The following is a 13,164-nucleotide window of genomic DNA, read 5'->3' on the forward strand; positions in this document are numbered from 1 at the left end:
GGGAGAGCGCCTCGGCCGAGCTCCGGACAGGGCGCATGCTCGTTCTTCTCACTGGCTCCTCTGCCAGCCTGTTCAGGCACCACAGTACAGCTGGCAATGCCTCGGGGCCGAAGCTAGAGGAGGGGGCAGGCGGGCCTGGGCTTCTGTACAAATCCTCTCGGATTTCTGAAACTGTGTAGCCCGCCTTCCCCGACTCCGTGTTTGGTATATAAGTTAATATTTGACTTGTTTGGTGTTCTCTGACCTGCTCCCCACACTGGGGATTCCTGCTCTGTAACTTGAATTGTTTTTCATTTGTTCTTAGGTACTAGAGTTCAACTTGTCTTTTTTTTTTATTTTATTTTTCTTTCTCCTTTTCCTGTCATCCTTTTTCTTTGAAAAGCTAGACTGGCTGGGGGTGCGGGGTCTGTGGGCTCACCTCTGCCCTGGCAGCCGAGCACTGAGCACTGTCTGAGGGCGGCGACAGGAGAGAAGGCCGCTGGGAGGATGACTCCGTGTCATGCGTGCTTCCTTACCCTGCTCTTCCCCTTCAACCCCTCCAGTCCCAGAAGACTGGGGCTTCAGTAAATGTAGGTGATCTAAGGCCACGGACTATTCCCTCCACCCCCGTGTCTACCTTTAGGGTCCTCCTTGGCTATACAGGGTTAGTTATTTACACAATTCCAGTTGTGTCCCAAGAACTACAAATGTTTATCACATTGGGTGGGAAATTGGCAACCAGACCCATTCTCCAGTGCCATGGGTCACCCCAGTCCAGGGGGCTCAGGTCCACTTCTGTCCCTCCCATCCTGCTTCCATCCCAGGACCTGCTCTGCTGAGCGCCTCTGATTTTCTTCCAGAAGCAAAGCTGTCTTGGACTGTTTGAAAATGCAGGCAGAAGGAAGCAAAAACATCGTTACCTTCTAGCATCCTTTGCGTACCGTGCTTTCCTTCTGCTGATTTACTAACCAGAAGAAAAAAGGCTTGCTTTTTTGATAGAACTGCTCGTCCTCAGCTTCCCATCCAGCCTTTTCTCTGGCTGTTAAGACCCGGGGGTCTTGAAGTGACCTCCCTGCGTGCTGCAGCAGCAGCTCACCTAAAACATCCCTAAGGCCGGAGCCTCCAGGGCCTTGTCCTGAACACAGAGGGACTTTGTGCCCATCTGTCCTTTCCTGGCATTCCTGCTTTGACACGGTTTTCTATTTGAAGGGGAGTTCTTAATGAAGCGCCGCATGCTTCTCTCCCCCCGAGTCCTGGCCTCATAAAGCTGCCCGAATGCCGAGGGGCCTTCCAGATGACATGTCCAGTGAACTACCACTCTGCACCTCAGACTGGCACCCTGAGAGCTGGGCACAGGCCCTAGTCTTGGGAGGAAACCTTCATCTTAAACGTAGCATAGAGGGGAGAGTGAGCTCTGAGTTTCCGCCCGGGAAGGCTCCAGCAGCTCAGCAGGAAGTCCATCAGTCTTTGGGATGGCACCAGGGCTGCGCCTCTGGAATTAAGCCCCTGCATCCCCTCCTGTTAGCTAAGAAGCTGTGCTTGCTTCATCACAGTCCATTTCTTCGTCAGCTCTATAGTTCGAATGCACATGGATCTCAGACTTCCGAATGGTAAATAATGACATTTAGCATATGTCTTGTCAAGCGAAGGGCCTTTTCTGCCACTTGGTCCATCTCATATCTGGTGCTACCTGAGTTGGACAGAAGTCTAGCTCGTGGCTGCTAGGAAAACAGATGGCTTCAGTCCCTCTCAGCCTAGGTCTACATAAAGAAATGACTTCTCCACTGCGACTCATTTTCCAATTTCCTTTCTCACACACTGTACACAGGTCGTGTTTTCAATGTGAATCCAAGGCTTGTCTGTTCCTCTGGAAACCTTTTTTTTTTTTTTTGCCTTTTAGGTTCTTTACATTGTGATAATGCTGTATTTAAAGAGAATATTTAAATGTAATATTAAAGAAATATACAGAAGAATGGTGTGCTCTTCTTTATCTTGCCAGGCCACAGTTGTGTTACTTGTTAGAGAAAGGACACCTCTCCAGTGTTGTATGTCAAACTAATTAGGTCAGTTAGGAATTAATGTTAACAATAGCAACATTTTGTGGTGGAAAAGTAGAACATTCTCGTGGGTGCACACATGTCCCGCTTCAGCTTAAGGAGGCCTGAAGGAGCTTGGCTCCGTCTGCAGTTCCGGCCCTTGGGTCCTGTTTTATCATTCTATTAACTGTAAATATGTGTGAAATTCCCAATTCCTGTTAACAGCTTAAAATGTGCAACAAGGTCAGCTTCCATCCTATCCAAAGGTTCTGTTCCGACTCATTCAATCCCTTCAGGCAGAGCCTGTCAGTCTTGGAAAAGGAGCCTCAACAACAACAAGCGATTACTACACGCATAGGGGATCGCCACCAGCTGGTTAGAGTCTTTACTGAAGTTTTTTCATGCATTTACAGTAAACGGAACTTGCACGTCACTGATGTATACACACACAAACTAAACCCCACTGGCGAGCTCTGTGCAGACCCTCCCGGTCGCCCCAGACTGGGCAGGATTAGTACCTTATGCGTTTGACCAGTGGCCCGAGGACGGCAGCCCACTGTAGCTTACAGTCCGAGGTAGCAAGAGTTGAAGACCGTGCAGGCTGTAGGATAGCCCACAGGTTAAGACTGCTGGGGTGGGAAGGTGCCAAGAAGCATTTCCTTTTTCTCTTTTCCGTTAGAATGTTCCCATATGTTAATCACTGAAGAAAAGAAGATGTTCAAAGAACTTAAGAAGGAAAGGAAGTAGCTCATGCCAGTGAGAGGGATCAAAAAAAAATATCCCTCTTTTGGTCACAGAAAGGATGGAAGGGAGTGCTGAAGGCGAAGTGTGCGTGCAGATACTCCAGTGCTCACCAGACAGAAATTCTTTCACAGAAAAACACAGCTGTCCACAGCATGGCAGTGCAGGGAGCCTAGCCCAAGTGAGTAGCCCCACCTGGGCAAGCACTGACTGCCCACCTCACAGTGAGCTGGCACAGAGACTGCTGACTGCGGGAGGTCAGCTGGCACCTTGCATGGACCACCCCTAGGAAGAGGGTTGGTTTCCGTTCTGGCTGTGAGGGGATGTCTGACAACGTTCCCACATGGGGACATGCTGTGAAGCCCACGGCAACTCCTCTGCCTCCCACACACCTAATTGCACACAGACCCTTTGCTGATAAGTGCTGTTTGGTCCCACACGATTAACTATGCAATTGCAGGGTGACACCATCCGGTCCATGGTCCTCTCAGTGTCTCGTCTCAAGGTAGTTGGTGGAAAGCAGGACCACGCTGTGTAGCAGGAGGGACAGCTCGGCTTCTGAAAACACCACCACTGTTAGCAGTCTGTGCTGCACAGGAGGCACGTGCAGGGAGGTGGGACAGGACGAGGCTGCTGTGGCCTAACCCCCTCTCCCCGCTGCATGCCAGTTCTGCTTCCCTTGCATTTCCTATTCACATCAATTTGTTTGCTTGTTTCTGCATTCTCATGGGATCGGATTTTTCTGGTAGAAATGGGTTCTCTTGGGATGCTTCAGGGTCAAGGTTATTAGGCCTGTCCTGATACCCAGGGGCGTAGAAGGTTCCCAATAGGAGGCCACCAGCCCTGATTCCCACCTAGGATCCATTTCCTCTGGGCAACAGAGCCTTGCTTTAAATCAGAATGCCTGCAGGTGCGTTGGTGGCACAGTGGTGAGCATAGCTGCCTTCCAGAATGCCTGCAGGCCAGTGCCTGCCATCCCCAACTCCAGAACATCTGCAGACACTTTTGGTTGCCACACCTGGGGGTGAAGGGGCACTCCTGGCATCTGGTGGGTAGAGGCCAGGAACGCTGCTAAGCATCCTACCATGCACAAGATGGCCCCAACAGCAAAAGGTTGGCAGTGGGAAGGTGGGCAGGTGGAGGAACTCTTTAGGACTAGAATCCACTGACTTGTGGGTCCCCACAATTCCCACTACCCCCTCTTGTTTCACAGTTTACTATCTGCCCAGTCCTGCGAGTTGGCCTCCTTTCAGTTAGGCACACAGATTTGATGAGGGGCCTCACATACTCAATAGTTAACTCCACAATAATCCACTAACAATGGAAATTTTCCTTACCTTCCAGTTGGCAGGAAATCTGTAGCCATTCTCCCAGCCACATCCGACACCTGTCTTCAGCAACGTGGGTAGAATTCAGGCCACGAAGGTAACAAGCCTAGTGAGCTCAGAAAAGAAAGGGGCCTTAGTCATCACAGAAGGTGGGGATGCACAAACAATCCCATGTCTCCTTTAGCTAAGGGGCAATGTCATCCCCACAGGAAACTGCTCCCCGGCCCCTGAGCTGGTGATGGACAGGTGATAACCAGAGAGGCTCAACAATGGGTCTCAAATGGGTCCTTGGTCTTTAACGTTCCAGAAGAGAATAAATTCAGTGAGGGTGATGGTGGGCAGCTTCTACCCACTAATTTAGTTCAATGAGTAAAAGAATAGAGAAGCACAGAGCTTGGGTTCGGATATCGCAGGGAAGCCCGGGAGACCCTGAGGCTCCTGGCCTGTCGCAAGTGCAGCAGCCTGCTCAGGGCTGAGCCGTCGCCATTGAATGCTCACCGATTTCACTTCCTGTGCAGTCAGCTGGCCAATCCCTAGCTTTGCCAAAGCCTTGTCCAGCTGGTGGATGACAGTGGTGTGTGACTTCAGACGGCGCCTCAACAGAGGAGGGGGCAGGTAAGACGTGAGGAGCATGGCCCGGCTCAAGGCCTTCTGTGATGCCACAAAACGGGAGGGGAAGGTTAGACAGGACTGCCCCCAAACAGAGACCCCAAGATGAGGGGAGGGTTGTGGAAGAGACCTGGCCTCAAGGTGCTTACCATTTGTGGAGTCTGGAGTTGGTTCATGTCTAGGGGGTGGCTACAGAAACACTGTCTCAAGGCTAGGAGCTCCTGGGCTGCCGGGTGCGTGCCACGCTGGATCTTAGGAGGCGCCAGAGTTGACAGACATTAGGAGGGTCCTGACTAGCCCTCTTACCTGGTGTAGGAGCACAAGGGATGTAAGGAGGTGCCCAGCTTCGCAGAGGGACTGAGGCAAGGAGTACCTTGTTGCACAGGTCTGTTAGCTGCCACCGGAGTCCTCCATCAGAAATATGAGGAATGGCCTTTTCTAAACTGCCAATGACCGCTGGGTGGGATTGCTTGCGCAGAGCATGATATACATCTAAGAAATCAATCTGCTGTTTTGGGGTCCAGAAATGCTGGACCAGTAGTTGCCTAGGAAACAGGTACCTGCAAGGAGAAAGAACCCCAAAGTTGCTTGCTGAAACTGCCAGCTTTCAGAGGGAGCCAAGCAAGCAACTGGCAGACACAGTGAGGAAGAAGAGACAGAGCCACTATTTCCATACTTCAAGGTTTCCTTTCTTACGTGTCTCAGAGCAAAGCTTAAAGACATGCGGAAGCACAGTGTTAGTCCACGCTGCTGAGACGTCGTGTGCACGGAAGATGCAGCAATCAGATGACAGGGTGTGAGGAACACACTTGGGACACAACTGGACACAGAACCGGGTGCCACCTGCGAGGCAGCACAGGCCTCACGCTTCCACACCCCTACAGATGCACAGGGCTTTGCAGACAAGGCCAGGAGTCCCCGGGTGCTCCTCTTACGGAGCAGGGAGGCGTGGCCCCATCTACACTCTTCTGCCTAATCAGGTGACTGATTCGGCTAGTGGGACAGAGCAGAGCTACATGCAGGTGACCTCTGTGATGAGGTTACAAAAGGCCATCCTGACACATCGCCGGAGCACTCACGGAGAGCCCTGAGCTGCTGCCAAAGAAACCCCGCCACCCTGGGACCACCACACGGAAGCAGCCTCTCTGGGCACTCTGGTTGACAGCTCTGGTTTTCCAGGAATCCCTGCCAAGGCACTGTGACCTGGGACCCTCCGGACAAGACCACCAAGTAGATGAAATATCACTGGGGGACCTCTGTGAGCATCTCATGGAACAGAACAATCACCCCTCGAGTCCCACCCAGGACATCATGATAGTCCTGCTCCGAGCTTTCAAGTTTGGGGTCGTGCCACACAGCCACGGATGACTGCAATGTCATTGATGACATGCAAGGCCACCAGAAGTGCCACTTCTGCTTATGAAGGTACAGATTATCAGAATATAAAATGCATCTTTTTCCCGAACAGGGCGGAATCTGTCCCACATCTCAGGGAGTAGGTCGCTGTCTTCTAGGGATGTGGGAGAGGGTCATTGTGTTGTGTCACCCAGGGCAGCTAAGCCATGTGATAAGGCAGGTCTGGCTCACTGACGCCTCAGATCACGAGAAGACCGGACCAGGAAGCTTAGTATCCTCTAACTGCCTCAGTGCCAAGTTCTTTTCAAGGTAATTTTTAGTTTAAAACACCTGCATGTCTTCAAGGCTACTGGTGGGGTACAAGCCTGTACTCACATGAGCAAGAAGACCAGGTAGTTGGCAAAGGGCGGGATGGAAATGATACCTAGGAAAAGACACTTGGTGACGTCTCGACGAAACTACACAGAAATAAACAGACGCAGTTTAACCCGGGCAAGTTCTTGATACGCTGGACAATCCCCTCCACCCCACTGCACAGGAAACTTCTAGTATGGCTCAGAAGTGGGACAAGGTTTATGCCTGTCTACTTCTAGACAATAACTTCCCTAAGGGCAGAACCTCCAATACATTTGCTTAAATTTTACAAAAATTTATTTAGCGAGCCCAGCGCAGTAGCCTAGCAGGTGAAGTCCTCGCCTTGCATGTACTGGGATCCATTCCAGCTTCCTGCTTGTGACCTGGGAAAGCAGTTGAGGACAGCCCAAAGTCTTGAGACCCTGCACCCACGTGGGAGACCTGGAAGAAGCTGCTGGCTTCAGATTAGCTCAGCTCCAGCTGTTGTGACCACTTGGGGAGTAAATCATCAGATGGAAGATCTTCCTTTCTGTCTCTCCTCTTTTCTGTATATCTGACTTTACAATAAAAGAATAAATAAATTGGGCCTGGCATCATAGTGTAGTGATTAAAGTCCTCGCCTTACATGTGCCAGGATACCATATGGGCTCCAGTTCTAATCCCTGCAGCCCTGCTTCCCATCCAACTCCCTGCTTGTGGCCTGGGAAAGCAGTCAAGGACGGCCCAAAGCCTTGGAACCCTGCACCCGTGTGGAATACCCGGAAGGAGGTTCCTGGCTCCTGGCTTTGGATTGGTGCAGTACCAGCCGCTGCGGCCACCTGGGGAGTAAATCATTGGATGGAAGATCTTTCTCTCTCTCTCCTCCTCTCTGTGCATCTGCCTTTCCAATAAAAATAAAAAAAAATAATAAATTAAAAAACTATCTATTTATAAAACAATTACTTAGCTGAAAGGTAGGTACCTTTCGTCCGCTGGGTCATTTGCTCAATGCCTATAACAGCCAAATCCAGGAACTTGGAACTGCATCTGGGTCTCCCATTCGGGTGGGTAGGTGCCTAGGGCTGAAGCCATGATCTGCTGCCTGGCAGCTGTGAGCAGGGAGTTGTCATGAGCAGTGGCGACAGAACTCCAAGCCACGGACTCTGCTGTGGCTCACAGCAGCTCAGGCAGCAGCTAACCACTGAACTCAACAGCTACTCCAACTTCTGTAATCCCAAATATGATCTGATATGGGGACTGACATTATACCTGCTCCCTTGGCCGATTCTTCCTAATGTGCAGGAATCCTAGATTTTTGTGCAGGTTCAAGACTACCCATCAAGTCACCACCAAACAGTACTTGCTCTAGGGCCCTGTTGAACCTTTTTGCATTTTTGTCTGTCCAGAAATGAACAGGATGTTAGCGCTTATGGTATTTATTTAGACAATGTACCTATGGAGGACTTAACTGGGGATGAAGCCATTGCTGACGGATCGTCTCATGCTTTCATGCTGCTCAACATTTTGATCTTATGGCAAAAAGTGAAATCTTGATTAATGGTGAACAAGAAAGGAAAGGACAAAAGCTTGAGCTGCCGGCCCACTGTGACTGTCTCACCGCACGTGTCTGGCAATGAGCCTGCAGCCCGTACCTGTCTCAAGTGCTCCATCTCCCGGTACGGAAGTTGATGAAACTTTACATTGTGTTTCCACATGTTTGTCTTTATTCTTCTGGCCTTCTTGGCATCAGCCCACACCATCTGCAATCCTGCCTCGTTCAAGCAGAGCAGAATGTGAGGTTATCCCGCGGGCCTCTGATCACAACTTCCTACCCCGTGTTCACTGACCCACACACGTGTCCGCTTCCCACAACCACGCTGCATCCCAGGTTTCCGGCGGGTAACCTGAAGCCCCCAGGAGGCTAACTCCAGCCTTTCCTCCCTAGTCCAGCCCCCCTCTTCAAGCCAGGCTGCGATTCACTCACTCTTTCATCTTTCTTTCAGAACTGAGCTTGCTAACATCAGGAAATCTCGCTCCATCAGCCCAAACATCACCCAGTCAGCCAGTAACCTGTCTACATTCTGGATCACTTTTACAGACAATGTAATTCAACATACTTTTGTGACTGTGTTTTACATCATTAGCCTACGGAAATTCCTACACCCAAACCTAGCATATAAATGGCGTAACAGTGGTCGTTCTGAGTTAATAATGTTGACGTGAGGTTGAGTACATGTAAGTGAATCACACCATTTTATTTTTGCGTATACAAATTTTCAGCAAAAGGTTTCAAAAGTCAAAATGCTTTCAAACATTTTTCTTATGTTATAAGCCTGAGAGCAGACAAAACAACCCTTCCTATCTCTCTAGGGAATAAATAATTTTCCATGTCCATGAAGCCAGTAATCATGACAACGGTTTTCCCAGGTGACGAGTGTGGCATTTCATAATTGGTGTTACAATAAAAGCACAGACTATGCCAACAACTAACAGTTAACGCGAACTCACTGTTAGATTAGGCCCAATTCTAGAGTATGTCAAAGAGTTCATGGAAAAACGGAATTAAGACGCTTGATTTGGCACAAAACTGTTGACATCCATGTACAGTTGTTTCATGATATACATTTTCCATGAAAATGTTCACGATTTCTGGCACTGACTTATCTAATCTTGACAATCATGTGGTCCATGGGTGCTATTACAGATTTTCAGGAAGCCAGTGGACAGTGCTAGCCCAGCACAAACCAGCGACAGGCTGAGATTGGATGCAGGCACCCTGGTTCCCGAGGGAGACACACGGCACTCTCTATATTATGTCCTTATAACTCCATCTGTTAGTGCCCCAACAATTCAGACACCAATGAGTGCCATTTCTGCTAAAAACAAAAAAAAAGCTACCTGAGATAGATTTGTGGAATGTGCCCGACTACCCCTTGGTATGGACCAAGTCACAGGGCATAACCCCTGCTCCAGTGCGGTACATCCTCCTCTCTCTATAACTTCTTTCCAGAAACATCCTCAGGTTTCTAATGCACACGAATTGGAAGGATACAGGCTCTGAGGACACGGAGGCCAGTCTAGCTCACTCACATCCTCATGGCTGAACGTGCCAACCACCTGAAGCCGCTCGTTTCATTGCTGGGTTTACCTTTCATGAAGACGGTATACAGGACATAGAAGCGCGGGAAATGACGACCCAAGAAACGATGGTATTTTCCATTCAGCACTTTCGTCTTGGCCACCACGTAAGAGATGAAGCTCTTCACGTCGGCCTTTGGAGAGAGGTGGAGCTGGGAAGACCTACGAGGAAGACGAGAGCCTGGGAACCAGTCCGAGCAGCCCCCTCACCCCTGGGCTCTCCGACGGACTCAGAGGAGGAACCTCGGGGGCGCGAGACAAGCAAGCGGACTGAGATGACCAGAGAGCAGAACGCGGGGAAGCCAGGTCTCCAGCCGGAATGGAGGTGACAGACCCCTGACATCAAGCATGCACGAAGGGGGAGCCGCTGCCAGGGCCTGGACGCCAGGCCGCTTCTCCCTCTCCAGGTCCCTCACCGAGGGGCCCCCCACGGCATGCCGGAGGGACCAAGCTGCAGCCTCCGGGTGACAAGCGAACTCCACAGCACGGCTCGAGCTCCCGACACCCTGGAGAGCGCCATCTTCTCAGCGAGGGCGGGGCGGAGAGGTGGGCGGTTCCGGAGCAAAGGTGACTGGCGACGCCGGCGCCCGTTCCTGGCGCTGATTGGTAGCCAGGGCGCCGAGCGCGGAAGAAGGGCCAGGATTGGACATAGCGGGACTTCCTGTTGAGAGACGCCGGAAACGGGCTTTCCCCGAGGGAGCGCGGGTTTCTGTTAGTCGTGGGGGGTTTGTGGAGTGTCCAGGACGCCGTCTCCTTGAGAGGCCCAGTGACCCCCGCCATTCCCCAGGGTCTCAGGGCGTTGCAGCGGCTTCCCCGAGGCGTCTGCACCTGAGCGGTGCCCGCTGTGCGCAGGGCGCGGACCGCAGCTCCCCCTGGCGGCCGGGAGGCCCCGCGGCGCCCACTCATGGCGGCGGCCTCAGTGGCCGGGAACTGTCCATTTTCGTCCGTCTGGCATCCCGTATGGGCACCGTGGGAGCGGCCTCTCAAAAGACAAAGTACGCTTTTCTTTTTTTCTTGTTTTCGGAGTTTCCTGGTTAGGTTTGTGGAGAGGGCTGTGTCGCTGAGCGCCTACCGAACACCCGGCTTGGGGTCCGCTTGCGTGAGCAGCGCCCGCGAACCGGACGCGTGGTTTCCCGCGGGTCACTCTTGTGTCTTCTTTAAGGCACTTAGCATCCCTATTGTTAGGAAAATGCCCCCGTTGGACCGTTTCTCTGAACTAGACCTAAAGGCTAATGCCTCTTGCCCCGGTCACTTCAGTATTCCCAACACTAGGTGCCGTTGCGGACGCATACCACGGACTTGGAAAAAAAAAAACCTGTGAAAAGCTGTAATTGAACATGAAACGTGTAATTGAGACACGCTTCATACGTGTCTTTCGTCATACACGCTTTCCGTCGACTTTTTGAAGATCGCTTATGTAGGTGGTTTTCAAAATATTATGCCCTATAGCAAGCTTGTCTTTAATTCCATTTTCCACTTTTTTGTGCAGAAGTTCATACTAGAGGCTGTGAAGGATTCCTAGGAGTGGTGCTCTTGGGTCTGGAGTAGTAGTTAATGTCTGTGGAAGGTTCTAGAAAGACCATCCCATGTGGAGCCAGCGGTTCTTGGTCTGAATCTCAGCACCGCCGTTGCCTTCCTGGCGTGTGACCTTCCTGGCGTGTGACCTTCCTGGCGTGTGACGTGTAAGGTGGCTCCCGTGGTGGAGGGAGATGTTGAGGAGCGAAGGAGGCGATGGTTGTGAAAGCGCTTGCCTCAGTCTCCTGCCTTGAGGCAGCAGCAGCTGTGTGGGACGGTCGCACCCAGGGGTGCAGGCAAGGCGCTGGAGTCGGTGGATCTCCTCAAGGACTGGGCGGATGGGACGGGTGAGACGTGGTCTCTGTTCCTCTCAGGAATGTTGGCTGGCAGGTTAAGCTGTTGCCTGTGACGTTGGCGTCCCATGTGGGCACTGTTTCAAGTTTTGGTTGTTTTCCCTTCCCGATCCAGATTCTGCCTGTGTGCAGTGGAGAATGGCCCAAGTACCTGGGGGACCCTGACTTTGCCCTGGCCCAGCTCCCCCATTGTGGCCATTAAGAGGGGGATGCGAGAGCTCGCTCTCCCTCCCTCTCCATAACTCTGCCCTTCAAATAAACAAATCTTACAAAAAACAGACACCGCGTGGGATGCCAGCGTGCCTCGATTCCTGTCCTGCGTGTGCTTCAGGTCCCATCTGGAAGGCAAGTGGTGCTGATCTGGGTCCCTGGGCCCCTGTCAGTCCTGTGGGAGGCCCTGAGCCAGTGGGTTCCCTGACTTCAGCCTCAGCCAGCTCTGTTGTGGCCATTTGGGAGTGAATACACACTGGCAGGACCTTCCTCCCTCTCTCCTTGTCAAATAGAGGAAGACAAATAAATATAACAATTTTCAAAACCACATTTCAGTTCTGTATTTCTAGAACATTCCTGCGGAGGGAAGGGGACAGTTTTGTGGCGAAATTCTGTCTGGATAAGAGGCATCTGGTTCCGTTGGAGACAGTGGCAGGAGCAGGTGCTGAGAAGCCAGGAAGGAAGCTGCCGCTGCGGATGCCCGCATGCCATGCTGGAGGGCCACTTCAAGTGCCAGCTTCCCCGGAAGCCTGTGGACGATGGCCCCGTTACCTGGGATGGGCTCCTGGCTCCTGCCTGGACCAACTCTGGCTGTTGCAGGCATCTGGGCAGTGAACCTGCAGCTGGGAGATGTGTCTCTGTCTGTCTTTCAAATAAATAAATCATATTTAAAAGATTTATTTTTTTTATTGGACAGATTTACAGAGAGAAGGAGAGACAGAGAGAAACAGCCTCCATGTGCTGGGATTAGAACAGGCGCCCATATGGGATCCCAGTGTGTTCAAGACAAGGACTTTAGCTGTTAGCCCACCACACCAGGCCCTGTTATTTTTTTTAAAAAAAGATTTACTTATTTTTATTGCAAAGAAGGAAAGAGAGAAATATCTTTCATTTACTGGTTCACTCCCCTAGTGGCCAGAATGGCTGGAGCCGAGCCGAAGCCAGGAGCCAGGAGCTTCTGGATCTCCCACGTGGGTACAGGGTCCCAAGGCTTTGGGTCATCCTCTCTACTGCTTTCCCAGGCCACAAGCATGGAGCTGGATGGGAAGTGGAGCAGCTGGGAACAAACCAGCACGCATATGGGATCCTGATGCTTGCAAGGTAAGGATTTAGCCATTGAGCCATCATCTGGGCCCATCACTGTGTCTTTGAAAGAAATAAGAATAAATTAAAAAAAAAAAAGACCAGTGTCCTGAAGCTTTGAAACAAGGAAAAATAGCACTCTTGTAAGAAATGTTTAACCCGCAGGCTTAGACCCTGTTACCTGAATTGTCTTGTTGGCACTATGCTTATTCTTCATGGTATTTAATATGATCATGAGTAACTGGCTCTGCCATTGTATATATCATGGCTGATTTCCTCCTCGGATTCTGGGCCCGCTGAATCTCCAGCCGTACTGGCGCTGCGCTTGGCACACCAAGGAGCTGCTCGTTGAGTGTACATTCTTCAAAAAGATTTGATTATTTATTTGAATCACAGAGTTGCAGAGAGAGACTGAGAGAGGAAGCTCCTCCTTCCACTGGTTCATTCCCCAGGTGGTCACAACTGCCAGAGCAGGACTACTCT

The 13,164-nt window shown here is 51.2% G+C and overlaps 2 protein-coding genes across 8 annotated transcripts in view; one reads left to right on the forward strand and one right to left on the reverse strand.

The window, feature by feature from the left end:
• Nucleotides 1-3,146: 3,146 nt before the first annotated feature.
• LETMD1 (LETM1 domain containing 1) lies at nucleotides 3,147-10,081 on the reverse strand. 4 transcript variants are annotated; one of them, XM_058673903.1, is made up of 9 exons: nucleotides 9,937-10,081; nucleotides 9,531-9,682; nucleotides 8,035-8,150; nucleotides 6,425-6,507; nucleotides 5,067-5,253; nucleotides 4,843-4,944; nucleotides 4,583-4,735; nucleotides 4,094-4,190; nucleotides 3,147-3,314 (listed from the first exon to the last, which is right to left on the reverse strand). In XM_058673903.1, the coding sequence occupies exons 1-9, from the start codon at nucleotides 10,038-10,040 to the stop codon at nucleotides 3,244-3,246; spliced, it is 1,065 nt and encodes a 354-aa protein (XP_058529886.1). In that variant the 5' UTR covers nucleotides 10,041-10,081; the 3' UTR covers nucleotides 3,147-3,243. The 4 variants fall into 4 exon arrangements, with proteins under 4 accessions (XP_058529886.1, XP_058529887.1, XP_058529888.1 ...); XM_058673904.1 differs by lacking the exon at nucleotides 6,425-6,507 and having other exon boundaries at nucleotides 5,067-5,201; XM_058673905.1 differs by lacking the exons at nucleotides 9,531-9,682; nucleotides 9,937-10,081 and adding an exon at nucleotides 7,836-7,931 and having other exon boundaries at nucleotides 6,425-6,473; nucleotides 8,035-8,050.
• A 101-nt stretch (nucleotides 10,082-10,182) lies between these two features.
• The window catches only part of SLC11A2 (solute carrier family 11 member 2), a 74,116-nt gene continuing 71,134 nt past the window's right edge, over nucleotides 10,183-13,164 (forward strand). For all 4 annotated transcript variants that reach the window (XR_009246778.1, XM_058673898.1, XM_058673901.1 and 1 more), the window contains exon 1: nucleotides 10,183-10,515. Coding sequence is in view for 3 of the 4 variants with exons in the window: in XM_058673898.1 (XP_058529881.1) it covers nucleotides 10,425-10,515 (91 nt within the window). In the remaining variant the exon portion in view is untranslated. The remainder of the gene's footprint in view (nucleotides 10,516-13,164) is intronic.

This window comes from Ochotona princeps, chromosome 15 (genome assembly GCF_030435755.1).
Source record: "Ochotona princeps isolate mOchPri1 chromosome 15, mOchPri1.hap1, whole genome shotgun sequence".
Classification (NCBI taxonomy): Eukaryota; Metazoa; Chordata; class Mammalia; order Lagomorpha; family Ochotonidae; genus Ochotona; species Ochotona princeps.